Source organism: Dendrobates tinctorius, unplaced genomic scaffold (genome assembly GCF_039654945.1).
Source record: "Dendrobates tinctorius isolate UK_male_01 unplaced genomic scaffold, ASM3965494v1 ptg000058l, whole genome shotgun sequence".
Lineage (NCBI taxonomy): Eukaryota > Metazoa > Chordata > Amphibia > Anura > Dendrobatidae > Dendrobates > Dendrobates tinctorius.
Window position 1 is genome coordinate 17,197,222 of NW_027361726.1, and position 23,028 is coordinate 17,220,249.

At 49.9% G+C, this 23,028-nt stretch overlaps 1 protein-coding gene across 1 annotated transcript in view; it reads left to right on the forward strand.

Annotated features, from left to right (window-relative positions):
* Positions 1-6,835: 6,835 nt before the first annotated feature.
* CLMN (calmin) overlaps positions 6,836-23,028 on the forward strand; it is a 156,428-nt gene continuing 140,235 nt past the window's right edge. The window contains exon 1 of the mRNA XM_073578064.1: positions 6,836-7,007. Coding sequence (XP_073434165.1) covers positions 6,926-7,007 — 82 coding nt within the window. The 5' untranslated portion in view covers positions 6,836-6,925. The remainder of the gene's footprint in view (positions 7,008-23,028) is intronic.

Genomic DNA, 23,028 nt, shown 5'->3' on the forward strand with positions numbered 1-23,028 from the left:
ATCCTGTCTGCAGCCACCACTAGGGGGAGCTCCCTGTATACAGAGATACATGATAAGATTCTGTATGTAGCCACCACTAGGGGGAGCTCCCTGTATACAGAGATACATGATAAGATCCTGTCTGGAGCCACCACTAGAGGGAGTTTTCTGTATACAGAGATACATGATAACATCTTGTCTGCAGTCACCACTAGGGGGAGCTCCCTGTATACAGAGATACATGATAAGATCATGTCTGCAGCCACCACTAGGGGGAGATCCATGATAAGATTCTGTCTGCAGCCACCACTAGGGGTAGCTCCCTGTATACAGAGTACATGATTAGATCCTGTCTGCAGCCACCACTAGGGGGAGCTCCCTGTATGCAGAGATACATGATAAGACTCTGTCTGCAGCCAACGCTAGGGGGAGCTCCCAGGAAACAGACATACATAGAATTTTGTCTGCAGCATGGGGCTCCCTCTAGTGGTGGCTACGGACATTAGTCGAAGGTGTGGGATGGGGCAGGGTAGTAGCAGGTTCTCTGTGTAGAATTATCGCTGAGTATTTACTGAAGGAGCAAAATAAACAAGATGAAGCTGAAATATTGTTCTTCCCTTTCTGTTTTCAGCCTACCCTGTTCTCCATCTGCTTTTCCTCACTGACCATATGTCTGGCCACTGCACACAATCGGATGTCTGCTATATAGGACTGTTCTAGGAATTCTGAATAAACTGACATCTGGGCGTTACCTGTCGGAGGTTTGTCCTATAAACAGCAGTGATTGGACAGTATTAGATCCTGCATGGCCACACATGGTGAAATAACAGAGGAGCAGCACCACATGGAGTCCTAAGAGAAGATGCTGCAAATCTAGGAATTCATTACAAGGATTTCCTATGAGACCAGTGAGGAGGGTGGACAGAGCCTCCGCTCCTGCAGGGGCGCCCTCCTATGCCATACAGTCTGCCGTCACACATTACAGTGTGCACAGAGACCCCCAGTGCGGTCAGGACCCCGGAAGCTGACTGATATTCCTAGTGGCACCGAACTTTCCAGAAACAGCAGTTCTATGGCATGTACAGTGCCCTGCCGGGATGATATTGGGGTCTTCTATCTTGGGCAGGTGACCTTGAGAGGGCTGCATGGGGTAGGATAGGAAGGGCGGGCGGGGCTCAGGTGTGTGATGGGCGGATACATGAGAATAAGAAGGGTCAGGACAGGGGGATTCTCCTAACAGGTGCATAGAGGCAGGAAGACACAGGCAGCAACGTATGGCAGGCATTATTGCCATCTGGTAGGCTACTTGGGCAGAGGAGCAGGGTGGGCACTGGCTGGGGAAGGAGCATGGGGTACATAGTAATGGGAAAATCTATGGTCTGTGCCAAGTCAGGTGGGTACATTGTGGGGGGAAGAGGACACCTGGCTGACAGAATGAATTGTCCAGATGGGATATGTTGGCACAGGATCAGGGTGGGCCGAGGCCCGGGCGAGTCACTGGGGTCAGTATCTAGGCAGGTTCTGGAAAGGTGGGCGCATAGGTTTCAGGTTGTTGCTGGACTGCGGGCACTCTCTAGGCGCTCTCCCACACACGGGGGCAGGGTTGCACACTCTCTCTAGGCTCACTCTGGGCTCTCCCTGTGCACTCTCCGAGCTTCCTCCTGGCACTCTCTGGGCATGATGGGTACTATCCGTGCTCTCTCAGGGCATTCTATGGGCTATCTTCGGGCACGCTCTAGGTACTCTCTGGGCACTTTCTGGGCTCTCTCCCACACACAGGGGCAGAGCTCCGCGCTCTCTCCAGGCACTCTCCGTGTTCTCTCTTGGCTCTCTCATGGCATTATCTGGGTACTCTTTGGGCTCTCCCCCGCACACAGGGGCAGAGCTCCATGCGCTCTCCAGGCACTCTCCGGACACTCTCCAGGCTCTCTTCTGCACACAGGGGCAGGACTGTGGGCACACTCAAAGCTCTCTTTGGGAATTCTCCAGTTTCTCTCTGGACACTTTCCGGACTCTCTCCTGCACACAGGAGCAAGGCTGTAGGCACGCTCTGGAGACTCCCCTTCACACAGGAGCAGGGCTGTTCGCTCTCTCTGGGCTCTTTATGGGCACTCTCCCGCCATCTACTAGCACTCTCTGAGCACTCTCCGTGCTCTCCCCAGGCATTGTACGAGCACTCTCAGGGCTTTACGAGGACACTCCCTGCGCCCTCTCCTGTACATAGGACTTTTTCCGGGAGCTCTCTGGCTCTCTCCGAGAATCTATGAGCACTCTCCAAGCTCTCTCAGGGCTCTCCCCAGACACTCTACGAGCACTCTAAGGTCTCTTTGCGGGCACTCCCAGACTTTCTCCAGGCACTCTCCGTGCAGTCTTCGGGCTCTCTCTGGGCATTTTCAGGACGGGCTCCGGCGTCTGGCACTCTCTGGCACACAGGGGCAAGGCTGTGGGCAGTCTGAGGGCTCTCTGGGCACTCTCCTGGCTCTCTCCACTTTCCAGGCTTTCTCTTCCCACTCTCCAGGATGTTTCCTGACACTCTCTAGGCTCTCTCCAACACACAGTGCCACAGCTGTGGACAGTCTTAGGGCTCTCTCCTGGGTCTCTCCAGGCACTATCTTACCACTCTCCGAGCTGCCTCCTGGCACTTTCTGGGCATGGGCAGGCCTGTGGGCAATCTTAGGTCTCTCTCCGAGATCTCTCTGGGCTGTCTCCTGGCACTCTCCAGGATGGCCCTGGAAGATCAGAAATTAACAGCTGCTCTTATCCCAGCAAGTCAGAGGAAGGGTGAGCCTCTGTAATGTGCACCATCTTGGGTACTGTGCTGGGACAGTTCTATGTGTTGTCTGTTTTGTGGTTCAATAAAGTATTGCCACGCTGTTTCACCCTCACCCTGTGTTGTCTGAGTAGCGTTACGCCCACGTTAAAAGGAGAGCAGGCGTTTGGGGGGACAATCCCTGGTTTCAGCTAGCGGACTGGCGCGCCCACCGACCGCTCGTGTCTCCATAGTAGTCTTAGGACTATCTCTGGGCTCTCTCCGGGCTGTCTCCTGGCACTCTCTGGGCTCTCTGCAGCACACAGAGGCAGGGCTGTGAGCAATCTTAGGACTCTCTCTTGGCTGTCTCCTGGCACTCTCCAGGATGGACTTTTTCTGGTCACTCGCTGGCACACAGGGACTGGGCTGTGGGCAGTCTTAGGGTTCTCCCTGGGTACTCTCCTGGATCTGCCTGGGCTCTTTCTGAGCATTCTCCAGGCTCTTTCCGGGCACTCTCTGGGCTCTCTACCGCACAGATGGGCAGAGCTGTGGACTCTCTCTGGGCTCTCTACGGGCTCCTTCTGGGCACTCTCCGTGCTGTCTCCTGGCACTCTCCAGGATGTCTCCCGACACTCTCTAGGCTCTCTCTGGCACACAGGAGCAGGGCTTTGGGCAGTCTCAGAGCTCTCTCTGGGCACTCGCTGGCCTTTCTCCGGGCACTCTCTGGACAGTCTCCGGGCACTCTACGGGTTTTCTCAGGACGGCCTGTCTGAGCTTTCTCAGGGCTCTGTCCTGGCTCTCTCCGTGCTTTCTATTGTCACTCTCCGGTCACTCTCTGGTCACTTACCGACCTTTCTCAGGGCAGACTCCTAACACTCTCTGGGCTTTCTCCGGACACATTTTTGGCACTCTCCTGGCTGTCTCTGGCCTTTCTCAGGGCACGCTACAGGCACTCTCCTGGCTTCTCTCCTCTGGGCTTTCTACAGGCACTCTCCTGTCATTCACGAGCACTGTCCTGGCTCTCTGTGGGCACTCTCTGACTTTTCTTGGGTCACTCTTAGGGCTTTCTCTGGCACTTTCCTGGCCCTCTCGGGTACTCTCCTGCCAATCTACAGGCTTTTCAGGGCACTCTCCTGGCTCTCTCGGGCACTCTACTGGCTCTCTCGAGGCTTTCTCTGGTTAATCGACGATCACTCAGTGGGCACTTTCCAGCATTTCTCCGGCCTTTCTCAGGGCTCTCTCGTGCACTCGCCTTGCTCTTTTAGGCACTCTCCCGCCTTTCTCAGCGCTTTCTCTGGGCACTCTCCTGACTCTCTCGGGCACTCTCCCTACACTATCTGGGCTTTCCCCTAGCTCTCTCCAGCCTTTCTCAAGGCACTCTCCTGGCTCTCTCAAGCACTCTTCTAGCAATCTCTGGGCACTCTCTTGACTCTCTCAGGAACTCTCCCTATACTATCTGAGCTTTCTCCTAGCTCTCTCCGGTCTTAATCTGATCACCTGATCACTCTCGGGTCTTTCTCAGGGCACTCTCTTGGCTCTCTCTGGGTTTTCTCAGAGCACTCTCCTGGCTCTCTCAGGCACTCTATGGGTTTTCTCAGGGCACTCTCCTGGCTCTCTCGGTCATTTTCCGGTCACTCTCAGGGCTTTCTCCAGTCACTCTCCAGGCTTTCTCAGGGCTCTCTCGAGCACTCTCCCGCCTTTCTCCGGTCACTCTCTGGGCTTTCTTCGGGCCCTCTCCGGGCAGTCTAGGCAGTTTCTGACCTTTCTCCGGCCGCTCTCTGAGCTTTCTCAGGACTCTCTCCTGGCTCTCTCATGCACTCTCCTGCCATTCTATGGGCTTTCTCAGGGCACTCTCCTGGCTCTCTCTGGTTAATCGCCGATCACTCTCTGGGCACTTTCCGGCATTTCTCTATTCACTCTCTGGCCTTTCTCAGGGCTCTCTCCTGGCTCTCTCGGGCACTCTCCTGGCTTTCTCCCACCTTACTCCAGTCACTCTTCTGGCAATCTTTGGGCACTCTCCCTACACTATCTGGGTTTTCTCCTAGCTCTCTCCGGTCACTGTCCAGGCTTTCTCAGGACACTCTCCTGGCTCTCTTGGACACTCTCCTCGCTTCTCAGGGCACTCTCCTGGCTCTCTCGGACCCTCTCCCGCTTTTCTCCGGCCACTCTCTCAAGCACTCTCTGGGTTTTCTCAGCGCATTCTCCGGGCTCTCTCGGTCACTCTCAGGGCTGTCTCCGGTCACTCCCAGGGCCATCTCAGGTCACTCTCAGGGCTTTATCAGGGCACTCTCCGGCCACTCTCTGGGCCTTCTCAGGGCACTCTAGGCACTTTCCGACCACTTTCCGAGCTTTCTCAGTGCTCTCTCCTGCTCTCTCAGGTACTCTCCTGGATCTCTCAGGGCTTTCTCCGACCACTCTCTGGGTTTCTCACGGCTCTCTCGGTCACTCTCCGGGCACTCTCCTGGATTTCTCCGGGCTTCTTCAGGGCTCTCTCCTGGCTTTCTTTGGCCTTTCCCTAGGCTTTCTCAGGGCACTCTCCAGCCTTTCTGCAGCCACTCTCTGGGCTTTCTCAGGGCACTCCCCTGGCTCTCTCGGTCACTCTCCGGCCAATCTCAGGGCTCTCTCCTGGCTTTCTTTGGCCTTTCCCTAGGCTTTCTCAGGGCACTCTCCAGCCTTTCTGCAGCCACTCTCTGGGCTTTCTCAGGGCACTCCCCTGGCTCTCTCGGTCACTCTCCAGCCAATCTCAGGGCACTCTCCTGGCTTTCTTCGGTCTTTCTTTAGGCTTTCTCAGGACACTCTCCAGCCACTCTCTGGGCTCTCTAGGGCACTCTCTGGCCTTTCTCGGGTCACTCTCCGGCCTTTCTGCAGCCACTCTCTGGGCTTTCTCAGGGCACTCCCCTGGCTCTCTCGGTCACTCTCCAGCCAATCTCAGGGCACTCTCCTGGCTTTCTTCGGTCTTTCTTTAGGCTTTCTCAGGACACTCTCCAGCCACTCTCTGGGCTCTCTAGGGCACTCTCTGGCCTTTCTCGGGTCACTCTCCGGCCTTTCTGCAGCCACTCTCTGGGCTTTCTCGGGTCACTCTCCAGCCTTTCTGCAGCCACTCTCTGGGCTTTCTCGGGTCACTCTCCAGCCTTTCTGCAGCCACTCTCTGGGCTTTCTCGGGTCACTCTCCAGCCTTTCTGCAGCCACTCTCTGGGCTTTCTCAGGGCACTCCCCTGGCTCTCTCGGTCACTCTCCAGCCAATCTCAGGGCACTCTCCTGGCTTTCTTCGGTCTTTCTTTAGGCTTTCTCAGGACACTCTCCAGCCACTCTCTGGGCTCTCTAGGGCACTCTCTGGCCTTTCTCGGGTCACTCTCCGGCCTTTCTGCAGCCACTCTCTGGGCTTTCTCAGGGCACTCCCCTGGCTCTCTCGGTCACTCTCCGGCCAATCTCAGGGCACTCTCCTGGCTTTCTTCGGTCTTTCTTTAGGCTTTCTCAGGACACTCTCCAGCCACTCTCTGGGCTCTCTAGGGCACTCTCTGGCCTTTCTCGGGTCACTCTCCGGCCTTTCTGCAGCCACTCTCTGGGCTTTCTCAGGGCACTCCCCTGGCTCTCTCGGTCACTCTCCAGCCAATCTCAGGGCACTCTCCTGGCTTTCTTCGGTCTTTCTTTAGGCTTTCTCAGGACACTCTCCAGCCACTCTCTGGGCTCTCTAGGGCACTCTCTGGCCTTTCTCGGGTCACTCTCCGGCCTTTCTGCAGCCACTCTCTGGGCTTTCTCAGGGCACTCCCCTGGCTCTCTCGGTCACTCTCCGGCCAATCTCAGGGCACTCTCCTGGCTTTCTTCGGTCTTTCTTTAGGCTTTCTCAGGACACTCTCCAGCCACTCTCTGGGCTCTCTAGGGCACTCTCTGGCCTTTCTCGGGTCACTCTCCGGCCTTTCTCCCGTCACTCTCAGGGCTTTCTGGTAACTCTCTGGCCTTTCTCAGGGCACTCTCCGGGCTTTCACCCGGCTTCTCCGGCACACAGGGGCAGGGCTGCGGGCACAGCTGGCAGAGGAGGCCGGGCACACGTGGAAACTCTCCTCCTCCTGCCCACTCAGGGCTCGGGGGTGGAGCCGCTCTCCTCCGCTCCACTCTTCACTTCCTCGGTGAACTTGTCGCCGCAGCCTCCGGTGCCGTGCAGACATCGCGGGGACCCTGTGTTCCGCTCTGGCGGCCATGGCCGGACACGAGTGGGACTGGTTCCAGCGAGAGGAGCTGATCGGGCAGATCAGTGACATCAGGGTGCAGAACCTACAAGGTACAGACCCCCGAATCTGCAGGGTGGAGGGAGGGGCGCAGGCATAGCTACACGGGAAGCAGGGGCTCCCACCATCAGCAGCATGGGAACAGCTGCTGCAGAACCTCCATGGGCAGCGACCTGTCATCAGTCCTCACCACGTGGACCGTTCAGCTGCCGGGGGCGTCCTGCTCTGGGTCCAGTCTGTGCCTGCAGTTTATGAGGTAACATCTGGTGAATTATAGAAAGCTTCTGTCACCTGTAGCCATGCTGGGAGTTGTAGTACTCATGAAGGAGGCTAATTCCACTGGTATATGGGGAGTTACATTGCACCTTGATATTGGGCACTGCTGCTGCAGAAGCTCTTTAGTCTCAGATCTATAACTTTGATGTTTATCCCCCTGAACTGATCACTGATGAGGGGGGCAATAACTACCCATGTTGTGGGAATCATTAATAATCCTTGCTTTGGGACTACAACTCCCAGCATGTGGCCGCGCACCCATCTATGTCTATGGGACGTGCTGACAGTCTTCACAGAAGCCAATGACCAAGCTGACGATCACACCCATGACTGACTGTGTTTATTGTTCTTATCTGTGCCGTGATGGGAGTTGTAGTTCCACTGGCTCCGGACCTGATTATTAGAACAGGTGCACAAAGGTCAGACGGCGCTCTGGAAAGTTTCTGCCCCCGGGCACCGTGTTTACATGGATCTGCAGCCAAGAATATAAAGAAGCGGAAAAGGAGAGGTGACAATGTCGATGGGGATCTATATCCACTTCTGGGAAAGCTGGGTGACAACCATTGTGGCCGCCAATCACAGCCCCGGCCTGAGGGACTGCACGTACCTTCAAATTGCCCAGGTATGTAGTGATTTCTGTGCACAATTTCAGCAGTGTGTACGCAGGAGTGTAGAAAAGCTGGGTGACAACCAATATGGCCACCATCAGGGCTCATAAGGCAGCTGTCACCCAGCTTTCCCAGGCCTATACCTAGTTATGCTGGGTGACTTCTGACATAGAGGCTACCCTTGCGCTAACTATACCCAAATTGCACCCATCCCCAATCCCCACTCCATGATGTCCCAGGAAAAGTGGGTGACAACCCAAAGAAACCGCATTGTGACCCAGCTTTCCCAGGAATGGATATAATAGGAGAGACAGATGTTGCTGCATTGTGCTATGTGCTCCAGGCCGTGCTGTGAAGGGTTAACAGGCGCTGACCTTTACTATCTTTTTTTTTGCACAGTTTGTTCCTATAGACATCAAAGAGCGCAGTGTTGTGGGTGAGCGGTACAGGCGGTGTATAGGGGTGGTGTTGTGGGTAAGCGGTACTTGTAGGTGTATAGGGGTGGTGTTGTGGTTGAGCGGTACTTGTGGGTGTATAGAGGCGGTGCTGTGGGTGAGCGTTACATGTGGGTGTATAGGAGCAGTGTTTTGGGTGAGCGGTACTTGTAGGTGTATAGGGGTGGTGTTGTGGGTGAACGGTACATGCGGGTATATAGGGGCAGTGTTGTGGATGAGTGTTACATGTGGGTGTATAGGGGTGGTGTGGGTGAGCAGTACATGCGGGTGTATAGGGGCTGTGTTGTGGGTGAGTGTTACAGGCGGGTGTATAGGGGCTGTGTTGTGGGGGAGTGTTACAGGCGGGTGTATAGGGGTGGTGTTGTGGGTGAGTGTTACAGGTGGGTGTATAGGGGTGGTGTTGTGGGTGAGTGTTACAGGCGGGTGTATAGGGGTGGTGTTGTGTGTGAGCAGTACATGCGGGTGTATATGGGGCGGTGTTGTGGGTGAGCAATACATGCAGGTGTATAGGGGCAGTGTTGTGGATGAGCATTACATGCGGGTGTATAGGGGCAGTGTTGTGGATGAGCATTACGTGCAGGTGTATAGGGGCAGTGTTGTGGATGAGCGTTACATGCGTGTATAGGGGCAATGTTGTGGATGAGTGTTACATGCGGGTGTATAGGGGCAATGTTGTGGATGAGTGTTACATTCGGGTGTATATGGGCAGTGTTGTGGATGAGCATTATATGCGGGTGTATAGGGGCAGTGTTGTGGATGAGCATTATATGCGGGTGTATAGGGGCAGTGTTGTGGATGAGCATTATATGCGGGTGTATAGGGGCAGTGTTGTGGATGAGCATTACATGCGGGTGTATAGGGGCAGTGTTGTGGATGAGCGTTACATGCGGGTGTATAGGGGCAGTGTTGTGGATGAGGGTTACATGCGGGTGTATAGGGGCAGTGTTGTGGATGAGCGTTACATGCGGGTGTATAGGGGCAGTGTTGTGGATGAGCGTTACATGCGGGTGTATAGGGGCAGTGTTGTGGATGAGCGTTACATGCGGGTGTATAGGGGTAGTGTTGTGGATGAGCGTTACATGCGGGTGTATAGGGGCAGTGTTGTGGATGAGCGTTACATGCGGGTGTATAGGGGTAGTGTTGTGGATGAGTGTTACATGCGGGTGTATAGGGACAGTGTTGTGGATGAGCGTTACATGCGGGTGTATAGGGGCAGTGGTGTGGATGAGCATTACATGGGGGTGCATAGTGGCAGTGTTGTGCATGAGTGTTACATGTGGGTGTATAGGGGTGGTGTGGGTGAGCAGTACATGCGGGTGTATAGGGGCAGTGTTGTGGATAAGTGTTACATGCGGGTGTATAGGGGCAGTGTTGTGGATGAGTGTTACATGCGGGTGTACAGGGGCAGTGTTGTGGATGAGCGTTACATGCGTGTATAGGGGCAATGTTGTAGATAAGTGTTACATGCGGGTGTATAGGGGCAGTGTTGTGGATGAGTGTTACATTCGGGTGTATAGGGACAGTGTTGTGGATGAGCGTTACATGTGGGTGTATAGGGGCAGTGTTGTGGATGAGTGTTACATGTGGGTGTATAGGGGTGGTGTGGGTGAGCAGTACATGCGGGTGTATAGGGGCAGTGTTGCGGATGAGTGTTACATGCGGGTGTATAGGGGCAGTGTTGTGGATGAGCGTTACATGCGGGTGTATAGGGGCAGTGTTGTGGATGAGCATTACATGCGGGTGCATAAGGGCAGTGCTGTGCATGAGTGTTACATGTGGGTGTATAGGGGTGGTGTGGGTGAGCAGTACATGCGGGTGTATAGGGGCAGTGTTGCGGATGAGTGTTACTTGCGGGTGTATAGGGGCAGTGTTGTGGATGAGCATTACATGCGGGTGTATAGGGGCAGTGTTGTGGATGAGCATTACATGCGGGTGCATAGGGGCAGTATTGTGGATGAGTGTTGCATGCGGGTGTATAGGGGTGGTGTGGGTGAGCAGTACATGCGGTTGTATAGGGGCAGTGTTGTGGATGAGTGTTACATGCGGGTGTATAGGGGCAGTGTTGTGGATGAGTGTTACATGCGGGTGTGTAGGGGCGGTGTTGTGGGTTAGCGTTACAGGCTGATGTATAGGGACGGAATTGTGGGTGACCCTTACAGGCAGGTGTATAGGGACGGTATTGTGGGTGACCCTTACAGGCAGGTGTATAGGGATGTCGGGTATTTCTGCCTGAACATGGTAATAGGGACATGAGGAGAAGCACGACTGATGAGAAATGACCCATTGAGACCATCCCTCTGCTATCGATTCCATGATTGATCGGACTGTACATTGTATAAATTGCATAAGTATTGGTCCCCTGGGATGCCGAAAGCAAGAATGATTCATTAATGAAAGGGGGCTTCTGCTGAAGCTCGGTAATCCTGGAGCAGGGTGGCCCTGGGGGTTATGTGCCCCTCCAACCTGCAGCGAGACTCCTTTTTCCATCTTGTTGTTTTAATTAATTTTAAGTCATGTAACTTGAAGCTTTGGACCCCAAAATCTCCAACACGGCCCCCAACTGTCCTGAATCTTTCTTACCATTGGTCTCATATGGACCAAATTAACGTTTTGGGGGGGCTTCCCTCCCACTGTTTCCGGGACCTGAAGCATCTGTCAAACATACAACCAATGACTGTAGAGAACACCCAGAATGCAGATCCTTGTGTATGGAGCAGCCACGAGCCGAGCACGGCCCTATTTACCGGGATATTTTGGAATTCCCACTTACGCAAATCTCTAACATTTCATTCAATGTAATAGAGTGGAGCTGCAATACTGGTTGCAACCTGTGGAAAGGGGTGGCGCTGTTTGCTTTTTGCAGATTGCAGCTCTGTTTGGTAGGGATATGTTCTAATCCTGCACAACCCCTTTGTGTTGCTTTCCTCTCCTGCGGATGTCTCGCCCGGTGTGGGGGTCACATGAGATCTGTTAGTGGAGACGGTCGGTGTTTTCCATGAGACATCCTTGGTATTTTATCTTCACCTGTACATGTTTTTCTACAGGAAGCGTCGACAGACGGGGCGATGTGCAGGGCGACATATGATGGTGATTAGCGGAAAGAATGGAAGACAGATTTCCAGACTACACCTCCCAGCAGAACATGCACGCTGGGACCTGTAGTTCTGCTTGTCCTTCCCAGGCTGCCGTAGTTCATACTTTGCAGTGAATCAGTACAGTATACAGCAGAGGGAGCCACTGAGAAGGGTGAGGAGAAGAGCAGGGAGTTGGGGTGACTCTGGCTCATACAGATGGCTGCACCCTCCTGGACATCAGGGTAGAAGACGGGTCTCATTTGCCCTCCACTCAGCATTGCCCCCTGCTGGGGAAAGTATAAACTGTAATTAGAAATCAGGGCTGATATCGCATGGTAGCACATTCCCAGCTCAGCTGCACTTGACGCCCGTCCTGACCGGATAGGTGATTCCGCCATAACTCCCATTTCTCTGCATTATGGAATGGCTCTTTAAGCAATTCCCTGAACACAAGGGAAATGTTTTATGGGTCTGTGAGTCATGTTGTGCCTCGGTACCTGAGTGTTGTCACCACTGCTTCCCGGTATCACACCCTGACAGTAGTGCCGTAACCCCTTCATGGCCAGACTGGTTGTCTACACGTAGGTTTGGCTGCGCAGTGATGAGCGTTATGTAAGACGTCTCTGGATACTCGGAGAATTCTTATTGGAAGAGAAGTTATCATTGGTGTAAAAATAGATGGCACCGGAGCAGCTCCTCCAGATTTCAGGGGTGCGACTGCGGAGAATCACAGGCCCCTTATTATACACCTATAGACTGCAGTGGACGCTATACGCTGCCCAATGGTAACCTACTACCACCGGGGACCCTCCATGACCTGCTGCTCATTAGACCGATCTGCCTGACCTGACCCCAAGAGCTTACGATCGATCGCTCACTCCCCAATACCTCCCAAAATTGTCAGGACTGTAGACATTCCTGCTTCATATTCAGTAACATTCCTATAATCTGCCGCATTGTCGGATATTCTGGATTATTGGACGTGACCGATGGACTGAATGCTGAAAGGCTGCAGCCGATCGGCAGCACTTGATTGGCTGCAGTGGTCACGTGACGTAACAAGGGCCGACATCACAGGAACGGCGCTGGTCCGCGAGATGAGTAGAAGTGTATTATTCCAAGTATATTATACCCCCCTGTAGCTTTTAATAGGGGGTATCCCAATAATTTATACAGGAAGAAATCATTCAGGAAAACCGGAACCACAAATCGTTTCCAGGAAATCCGCTGCTCAGCGCATCATCAGCTCCATCTTAAAAGTTTGCTACAATGTATCACTAAAGATAGTGTATCAATCTGGAGGTCGGGCTGTTTACACAATAAGTTGTGGAGCGATTCAGTTGTAGTAAACGTTACTATCTAAAGGTAAACGAGAATGTTTCCATTCACTGACACCAAGCGCAGATGGTGAAATTGGCGAGGAGCTGAAAGCCAAAGGTTGTTAGAAAGTTGTGAAACTTTTTATTATATGCAGAAAACCCATTTAAATGGAATGACTTAGATGCTGATGCATATGCTTTATCCTATAGCAAGCAGGGGCAGGGCCAGTGCTTGCCGTCACTCTGCTTGCTGTACGTGACTGTATAGGAGTTTCCGCTTGCATCATGGTGTTATTTCACGCCTGCATTGTTCCCTGGGTGGTTATAGGGAATGTTTGTGTAAGGCTATGTGCACACGTTGCGGATTCTGCTGCGTTTCCGCAGCGGTTTTGGCCCTGCGGAAACGCAGCAGTTCCGCTGACCATGTACAGTACAATGAAAGCCTATGGGGTTTCAAAAACGCTGTGCTGACGGTGCGGTTTTTTCCGCGCAGTTTTGCTGCCGTTTAGAAACCGCAGCATGTCAATTGTTTGGGCGGTTTCCGCAGTGGTTTCACACCTTTAACATAGTAGAGGTGTGAAACCGCAGGGCAAAACCGCAGGTCACTTTACCTGCGGTTTTACCTGCGTTTCCGTGCGGAAAAACCCGCAGCGGAATCCACAACGTGTGCACATAGCCTAAGAGCTGGCCTCAGTCTGGGCTTGGAGGTCATGGAGGAGTCACAGGTGCTTCTCCTGGGGGTGACCAGTGTCATCTGTACCCCAAGGCTGGAGAGTTTTTTAAGAAGTCAGTGACCTGTGACTTCAGCTTCAGGGGGAGGGAAGTACAAAGTAGGAGTAGGAATGTCCCCACTAACAATAGACTGCGTCTCTGACAAAGGGCCGCTTGTCCTAAACAGTTCCTATTGTTCCAGGCATCATGGCTTCCATGTAATGCAGAGACTTAAGAATGATGGAAATATATTATATCTGCAGATCAGATCCAGAAACCTAATGATGAGTTCACTAAAAGTCACAGCAGGAGGCACAGCACTGACACTTCTTTTATTGGTGTGAATTTTGTATGCTGGATTTTGGGGGGTGACTGACTAACTATGGTAAAAAATAAACATGTTCTATTTTTTTTAAATAAGGTTCGGCTGCAATCCAGGTTCATCCACCAAAAAGAAAACAGTATATATAAAAGGACAGCAACAGAGTATGACCAGTGCACAACAATGTTACTATTCTGTGGGAGAGGACTGATCCTGAGTTATATCCTGTATTATACTCCAGACCTGCACTCACTATTCTGCTGGTGCAGTCACTGTGCACATACATTACATTACTGATCCTGAGTTACATCCTGTATTATACTCCAGAGCTGCACTCACTATTCTGCTAGTGCACTCACTGTGTACATACATTACATTACTGATCCTGAGCTGAGTTATATCCTGTATTATACTCCAGAGCTGCACTCACTATTCTGCTGGTGCAGTCACTGTGCACATACATTACATTACTGATCCTGAGTTACATCCTGTATTATACTCCAGAGCTGCACTCACTATTCTGCTAGTGCACTCACTGTGTACATACATTACATTACTGATCCTGAGTTACATCCTGTATTATACTCCAGAGCTGCACTCACTATTCTGCTGGTGCAGTCACTGTGTACATACATTACATTACTGATCCTGAGTTACATCCTGTATTATACTCCAGAGCTGCACTCACTATTCTGCTGGTGCAGTCACTGTGCACATACATTACATTACTGATCCTGAGTTACATCCTGTATTATACTCCAGAGCTGCACTCACTATTCTGCTAGTGCACTCACTGTGTACATACATTACATTACTGATCCTGAGTTATATCCTGTATTATACTCCAGAGCTGCACTCACTATTCTGCTGGTGCAGTCACTGTGCACATACATTACATTACTGATCCTGAGTTACATCCTGTATTATACTCCAGAGCTGCACTCACTATTCTGCTAGTGCACTCACTGTGTACATACATTACATTACTGATCCTGAGTTACATCCTGTATTATACTCCAGAGCTGCACTCACTATTCTGCTAGTGCACTCACTGTGTACATACATTACATTACTGATCCTGAGTTACATCCTGTGTTATACTCCAGAGCTGCACTGAATATTCTGCTGGTGCAGTCACTGCGCACATACATTACATTACTGATCCTGAGTTACATCCTGTATTATACCCCAGAGCTGCACTCACTATTCTGCTGGTGCAGTCACTGTGTACATACATTACATTACTGATCCTGAGTTACATCCTGTATTATACTCCAGAGCTGCACTGAATTGTCCCCTCAGAGCTGATTTCTTCCATATCTCCTGCTTGTTCAGTGTCTGCAGCGGTGATTTGCTTTCTGTGTGAAGTGTCAGTCACTGTCATGTACAGTAGTTTGTTGCTCCCTCTTAATATGTAGTTCAGCTAATTGGTGCCTGCAGTGACAGAATCAGGCAGAAGAGACCTCTGTGCAAGAACAATATATGGGACCTTTTCAGATTAATAGTTCATCATAATGCGCAATGTTACTTGATTTGGTGTTAATCGTGGGTCTTGACCTCCTGGGCCCTTGTGCGACTGCACAGGTTGCACCAATAATATGTGCGCCGCGGTTGTCCGACCGCAAGCTTTCTGTTACCAGGAACAATCAGCAGAATATACTGCTCTGGCAAAAATTAAGAGAGCACTGCACAGTTTTATAAAAATCAGCTTCTCTACATGTCTGACAGCCATTTCATTCCAGTGTCAGTTGAATTCCAACCAGAGTACACCTCATTCTACTTAATGTCCTTCTGATTAGGTGATCACCTGAACCAAATCTTATTTAATGAAGGAGAGTATAAAAAACCCTGCTGTGGTGTTCACAATCCTCCTGCAATAGGACAAGCTGGATGGCAAAACAAGTGCTAGTAATATCCCAAGAGTAATAGGAATGAAAAAATAACTTTTAACCATGTCATTAGAGTTGAAAAGAAAAGTCTTGAGTGAAGAAAAGAAGGGCTCCATTCTGGCTTTACTAACAGAGGGATACAGTGAGCATCATGTTGCCTCCATCCTTAAAATTTCTAAGATGGCAGACCATTACAACAAGGTCAAGCAGCAGACTTTGGGGACAGCAAAGCTACAGACTGGCAGAGAGCGAAAATTACTCTCCACTGACCGGGATCACCGTCATCTTATTCGAATGTCACTCAGCAACTGCAGGATGACATCAAGTAACATACAGAAGGAATGGCAAATTGCAGCTGGAGTGAAGTGCACGGCAAGAACAGTTCGTAACAGGCTCCTGGAGGCAGGGCTCAAGTCATGTAAAGCTAGAAAAAAGCCTTTCATCAATGAGAAGCAAAGGAAAGCCAGGCTGAAGTTTGCCAAAGACCATAAGGATTGGACCATAGAGGACTGGAGTAAGGTAATCTACTCTGATGAGTCTAATTTTCAGCTTTGCCCAACGCCTGGTCATCTAATGGTTAGATGGAGACCTGGAGAGGTGTACAAGCCACAATATCTTGCACCCACTGTGAAATTTGGTGGAGGATCGGTGATGATCTGGGGATGCATTAGCAAGGCTGCAATTGGGCAGGTTAATCTTTGTGAAGGACGTATGAATCAAGCTGCATACAAGGTTATCCTCAAAAAACAGTTGATTCCTTCTGCTCAGGCAATGTTCCCCAACCCTTGGGACTGTTTTTTCCTGCAGGACTGTTATGTTCCAGGTTGGGGTTTGCTTCCTGCTTTTCTTTCCCCGGCCTGGTCATGAAGGGGTTAAGTTTTCCTGCCTCTCTTTGGTTCTTGGGTGGCTATTTATTGGTGCTCTTTTTGTTCGCCTTTTTCAGTGATAGTTCTGGTCCTTGGCTTGAGCAGCTGACCCGTATACTCTAGTGATCTTTCTGCCTCTCACTTCCCGTGTGTGTGTCTGATCCGTTCCCTATTCCTGACTTTGTGTACGTTTGGTGATTTCTCTATAGTGTATGACTCGGCTTGAACTCTGAACTCCACCTCCGGTTTCTCTGTCTCTGGTACTACGTTCCCCTACTTTTTGACCCACTGGCTTGTACCTCGACTCCTCTTTCCGTTTCACGTTCTTGGATACCGCGCTCTCGTTTGGCTCTGACTTTTTGGGTCGTCCCTGACCTCGTGCATTGCTGTGACCTCTGGTACTTTGTCTTCTCCTTTGTTGCTGACTCCGGCCTGTCTGACTACTCTGCCTCCTCCTGGAGGTGGCAGCCTGCACGTCTGCACCAAGGTGCTACACAGTAAGTGCAACCCTTTTTCCCGTAATCGTGCCCTCTGGTGGTGGCTGTGTGCAACTGCTCCGCAGTTGCATTACAAGGGCGATGTGCCATGCCACACAGCTAGGTCAATCAATGTGTGGATGAAGGACCATCACATCAAATCCCTGTCATGGCCAGCCCGATCTCCAGACCTGAACCCCATTGAAAACCTCTGAAAAGTAATCGAGAGGAAGATGGATAGTCACAAGCTATCAAACAAAGAACTGCTTAAAGTTTTGTACCAGGAGTGGCATAAGGTCACCCAAAAGCAGTGTGAAAGACTGGTGTGAAAGACTGGTGGTGCCAAGACGCATGAAAGCTGTGATTAAATATCATGGTTATTCACCAAATTATTGATTTCTGAACTCTTCCTGAGATAAAACATTAGTATTGTTGTTTCTAAATGATTATGAACTTGTTTTCTTAGCATTATTTGAGGTCTGCAAGCACTGCATTTTTTTTGTTCTTTTGACCATTTCTCATTTCTGAAAATAAAAACAAAATTTAGTGCTTGGAAATTCGAAGACATGTTGTCAGTAGTTTATAGAATAAAAGAACAATTTACATTCTACTCAAAAATATACCTATAAAGAGGAAAATCGGACAAACTGAAAATTTTGCTGTGGTCTCCTAATTTTTGCCAGAGCTGTATGTGCCTGCAGTGATGAAGCTCAGGAGCTTCTCATTGTATCACACTCCTATACACCTGCCCTCGCATACATTATCACTAAGTCCCGCCCCTGCAGTATACAGTTGTGGCCAAAAGTATTGACACCCCTGCAATTCTGTCAGATAATACTCAGTTTCTTCCTGAAAATGATTGCAAACACAAATTCTTTGTTATTATTATCTTCATATTTAATTTGTCTTAAATGAAAAAACACAAAAAGAATTGTCCTAAAGCCAAATTGGATATAATTCCACACCAAACATAAAAAAGAGGGTGGACAAAAGTATTGGCACTGTTCGAAAAATCATGTGATGCTTCTCTAATTTGTGTAATTAACAGCACCTGTAACTTACCTGTGGCACCTAACAGGTGTTGGCAATAACTAAATCACACTTGTAGCCAGTTGACATGGATTAAAGTTGACTCAATCTCTGTCCTGTGTCCTTGTGTGTACCACATTGAGCATGGAGAAAAGAAGGAAGACCAAAGAACTGTCTGAGGACTTGAGAAACCAAATTGTGAGGAAGCATGAGCAATCTCAAGGCTACAAGTCCATCTCCAAAGACCTGAATGTGCCTGTGTCTACCGTGCGCAGTGTCATCAAGAAGTTTAAAGCCCATGGCACTGTGGCTAACCTCCCTAGATATGGACGGAAAAGAAAAATTGACAAGAGATTTCAACGCAAGATTGTGCGGATGTTGGATAAAGAACCTCGACTAATATCCAAACAAGTTCAAGCTGCCCTGCAGTCCGAGGGTACAACAGTGTCAACCCGTACTATCCGTCGGCGTCTGAATGAAAAGGGACTGTATGGTAGGAGACCCAGGAAGACCCTACTTCTTACCCCGAGACATAAAAAAGCCAGGCTGGAGTTTGCCAAAACTTACCTGAAAAAGCCTAAAACGTTTTGGAAGAATGTTCTCTGGTCAGATGAGACTTAAGTAGAGCCTTTTGGGCAAAGGCATCAACATAGAGTTTACAGGAGAAAAAAAGAGGCATTCAAAGAAAAGAACACGGTCCCTACAGTCAAACATGGTGGAGGTTCCCTGATGGTTTGGGTTTGCTTTGCTGCCTCTGGCACTGGACTGCTTGACCGTGTGCATGGCATTATGAAGTCTGAAGACTACCAACAAATTTTGCAGCATAATGTAGGGCCAAGTGTGAGAAAGCTGGGTCTCCCTCAGAGGTCATGGGTCTTCCAGCAGGACAATGACCCAAAACACACTTCAAAAAGCACTAGAAAATGGTTTGAGAGAAAGCACTGGAGACTTCTAAGGTGGCCAGCAATGAGTCCAGACCTGAATCCCATAGAACACCTGTGGAGAGATCTAAAAATGGCAGTTTGGAGAAGGCACCCTTCAAATATCAGGGACCTGGAGCAGTTTGCCAAAGAAGAATGGTCTAAAATTCCAGCAGAGCATTGTAAGAGACTCATTGATGGTTACCGGAAGCGGTTGGTTGCAGTTATTTTGGCTAAAGGTTGTGCAACCAAGTATTAGGCTGAGGGTGCCAATACTTTTGTCTGGCCCATTTTTGGAGTTTTGTGTGAAATGATCAATGTTTTGCTTTTTGCTTCATTCTCTTTTGTGTTTTTTCATTTAAGACAAATTAAATGAAGATAATAATACCACAGAATTTGTGATTGCAATCATTTTCAGGAAGAAACTGAGTATTATCTGACAGAATTGCAGGGGTGTCAATACTTTTGGCCACAACTGTATAATAATAATATTGGTGATTGTTGAATCGTTCATGTGGGTAATTAGTAATATGATTATTGATGATGTATAGATATAAATGAATCCCCAGCGTCACACACAGGAGTCAGGTACAAGAATGTAGGAACGAGCTGCTCGCTGGGGGCTTGCTACAGTTATATCCTGTACTGAAAATCCTCTGTGAGCTAAGGGCGTGTCTGTGTGTGATGTACATATGGATAGTATGTATTTTGTGTTGATGTGTATATGTTATATATGTGTTCAGTATGTGTGTTATGCACATGTGATGAGTATGTGGTATGTTATGAACATGTGAGCATGGGATGTGTGTATGTTATCTACACATGAACAACTGTAGATACTAAATATGTAATGTACATTTGTTATATACATGTGTGTATAGTATCTTTGTGTATTATGTAAATGTATGTGTGTTATATACTGTACATGTGTGTTATGTACATTTGTGTATACTATTTGTGTGATATGTGCAAAAAGTGTTACAGGTGGAAGCGACCTCCAGGGTCATCGTGTCGAACCCCCTGCTCAGTGCAGGATTCACTAAACCATCTTTGACAGACGTCTGTCCAGCCTCTGTCTGAAGACTTTCATTGAAGGAGAATTCGCCACCTCTCGTGGCCGCTTGTTCCACTCATTGATCACTCTCTTCATGGGCATATCCACCGTGGGGCGGGAGGGAAGCTGCCTCCCCCCAGAAGCAGGGGCACGCACCTATCATGATGAGGCCACCTGTTTTTCCTGCCACCGGCCCTGTAAATTTTCGGGCATGGCGGCTTTACAGGTGCGCGCGCTCGCGCAAGCATCAGTGAGTCAGTGGCCGGGTGCCCTGCACATAGTGGTTATGAACGCCTGACGTTGAATGCCAGAACATTCTTTGTGGGCGGAGAGAATGTCCTGACGCCCCTGGCGTATCAGGTCAGGCATCCGGTGGAGCTCCTAGTACCCGTGCGCTCCTGAGGCAATCGCTGTTATTCTGTTCGGTCAATGACATCATGCCGGGTCTGGGTGAGGGGTGGCTGGGCTGAAGTATTTACAGGGGCTGGCTATGGCTGATGTATATACAGGGGCTGGGGGCTGGCTGTGGCTGATGTATATACAGGGGCTGGCTGTGGCTGATGTATATACAGGGGCTGGCTGTGGCTGATGTATATACAGGGGCTGGGGGTTGGCTGTGGCTGATGTATATACAGGGGCTGGGGGATGGCTGTGGCTGATGTATATACAGGGGCTGGGGGATGGCTGTGGCTGATGTATATACAGGGGCTGGGGGATGGCTGTGGCTGATGTATATACAGGGGCTGGGGGCTGGCTGTGGCTGATGTATATACAGGGGCTGGGGGATGGCTGTGGCTGATGTATCTACAGGGGCTGGGGGATGGCTGTGGCTGATGTATATACAGGGGCTGGGGGCCAGCTGGGCTGATGTGTATATACAAGGGCTGGCTGTGGCTGATGTATATACAGGGGCTGGCTGTGGCTGATGTATATACAGGGGCTGGGGGCTGGCTGTGGCTGATGTATATACAGGGGCTGGCTGTGGCTGATGTGTATATACAGGGGCTGGGGGCTGGCGTGGCTGATGTGTATATACAGGGGCTGGGGGCTGGCGTGGCTGATGTGTGTATATACAGGGGCTGGGGGCTGGCGTGGCTGATGTGTGTATATACAGGGGCTGGGGGCTGGCGTGGCTGATGTGTGTATATACAGGGGCTGGGGGCTGGCGTGGCTGATGTGTGTATATACAGGGGCTGGGGGCTGGCGTGGCTGATGTGTGTATATACAGGGGCTGGGGGCTGGCGTGGCTGATGTGTGTATATACAGGGGCTGGGGGCTGGCGTGGCTGATGTGTGTATATACAGGGGCTGGGGGCTGGCGTGGCTGATGTGTGTATATACAGGGGCTGGGGGCTGGCGTGGCTGATGTGTGTATATACAGGGGCTGGGGGCTGGCGTGGCTGATGTGTGTATATACAGGGGCTGGCTGGGCTGATGTGTATATACAGGGGCTGGGGGCTGGCTGGGCTGATGTGCATATACAGGGGCTGGCTGTGGCTGATGTATATACAGGGACTGGGGGCTGGCTGGGCTGATGTATATACAGGTGCTGGACTCAGTGGGCTGGTGTTGATGTATATACAGGTGCTGGGCTTAGTGGGCTGGGGCTGGTGATGATGTATGTACCGGTATGGGGCTCATTATACTGTATGGAGCAGTTTCATTCACCTTTTTCGTTCTAAAATTTTACAACCTGAACGACTATGGCTTGCCCCCCCCACCTAGTTTTGATCCTGGGTACGCCTAAGACCCTCTTTGTCAAAAAGTTTTTTTCTAATATCTAATCTGTATCTTCTCCCTTTCAGCTTCATTCCATTGCTTCGCGTTTTTCCTTGTGCAAATGAGAATAATGATGATCCCTCTACACCAGTGGTTCCCAAACTCCAGTCCTCGCGGACCCCAACAGGTCAAATTTTCAGGATTTCCTTCGTATTTCACAGGTGATGGAAGTATCATCAAGGCATCTGGAATTCTCTCACATGTGTAACACTATGGAAATCCTGAAAATATGACCTGTTGGGGTTCGCGAGGACTGGAGTTTGGGAACCACTGCTCTACACTGTTACAGCCCTTCAGACATTTGTAGACAGCTATTAAGTCTCCTCTTAGCCTTCTTTTTTGTAAGCTAAACATTCCCAGACCCAGCAATGCAGATGGTGCTGAAGGCTGCTATCAAAGCAACCTGGGCTTCCATAACACCTAAGCAGTGCCACAGGCTGATCGCCTCCATGCCACGCCACATTGGTGCAGTAATTGATGCCAAAGGAGCCCCGACCAAGTACTGAGTGCATTTACTGTGCATACATTTCAGTAGGCCAACATTTCAGATTTTACAATCATTTTCAAGCTGGTGTTATAAAGTATTCTAATTTACTGAGATAATGACTTTTGGGTTTTTATTGGTTGTAAGCCACAATCATCAACATTAACAGAAATAAACACGTGAAATAGATCACTCTGTCTGTAATGACTCTATGTAATATATGAGTTTAACTTTTTGTATCGAAGAACTGAAACAAATTAACTTTTTGATGATATTTTAATTTTGTGACAAGCACTTGTAATATCTTCAAAGAGGTCCAAGCTTGTTTGGGTAAGAATATAAGAAGAGAAGAACAGAAAGGACACTATTGTAGGTGTTTACTGTAGGCCATCTGGACAGAGTGAATATATGGATAAACTCTTTTTACATCAGATGTCGCTGTTCTCTGAAATATACTACTTAGTGATCATAGAAGATTTTAATTATTCAGATATTTGTTGGGAATCTCTCTCAGGCTAAAATAATGGGTCCAGAAAATTCTTCTCTTGCTGACAACTTTTACTTTCAAAAGGTAGAAGAGAGAACAAGAGGATCTGCAATCTTGGACCTAATTCTCACCAACAGGGAGTAAATGTTTGAGGAAGTAAACGGGGCTGAGAGTTTAGAAGGCAGCAATCATGCTTTCCGCTGTGAACGACAACTCAGACTTTAAAGGGAACCTGTCAGCAGGATTGTGCACAGTAACCTACAGACAGTGTCAGGTCGGCGCCGTTATACTGATTGCAATGATACCTGATTAGGAATTCATAGTGC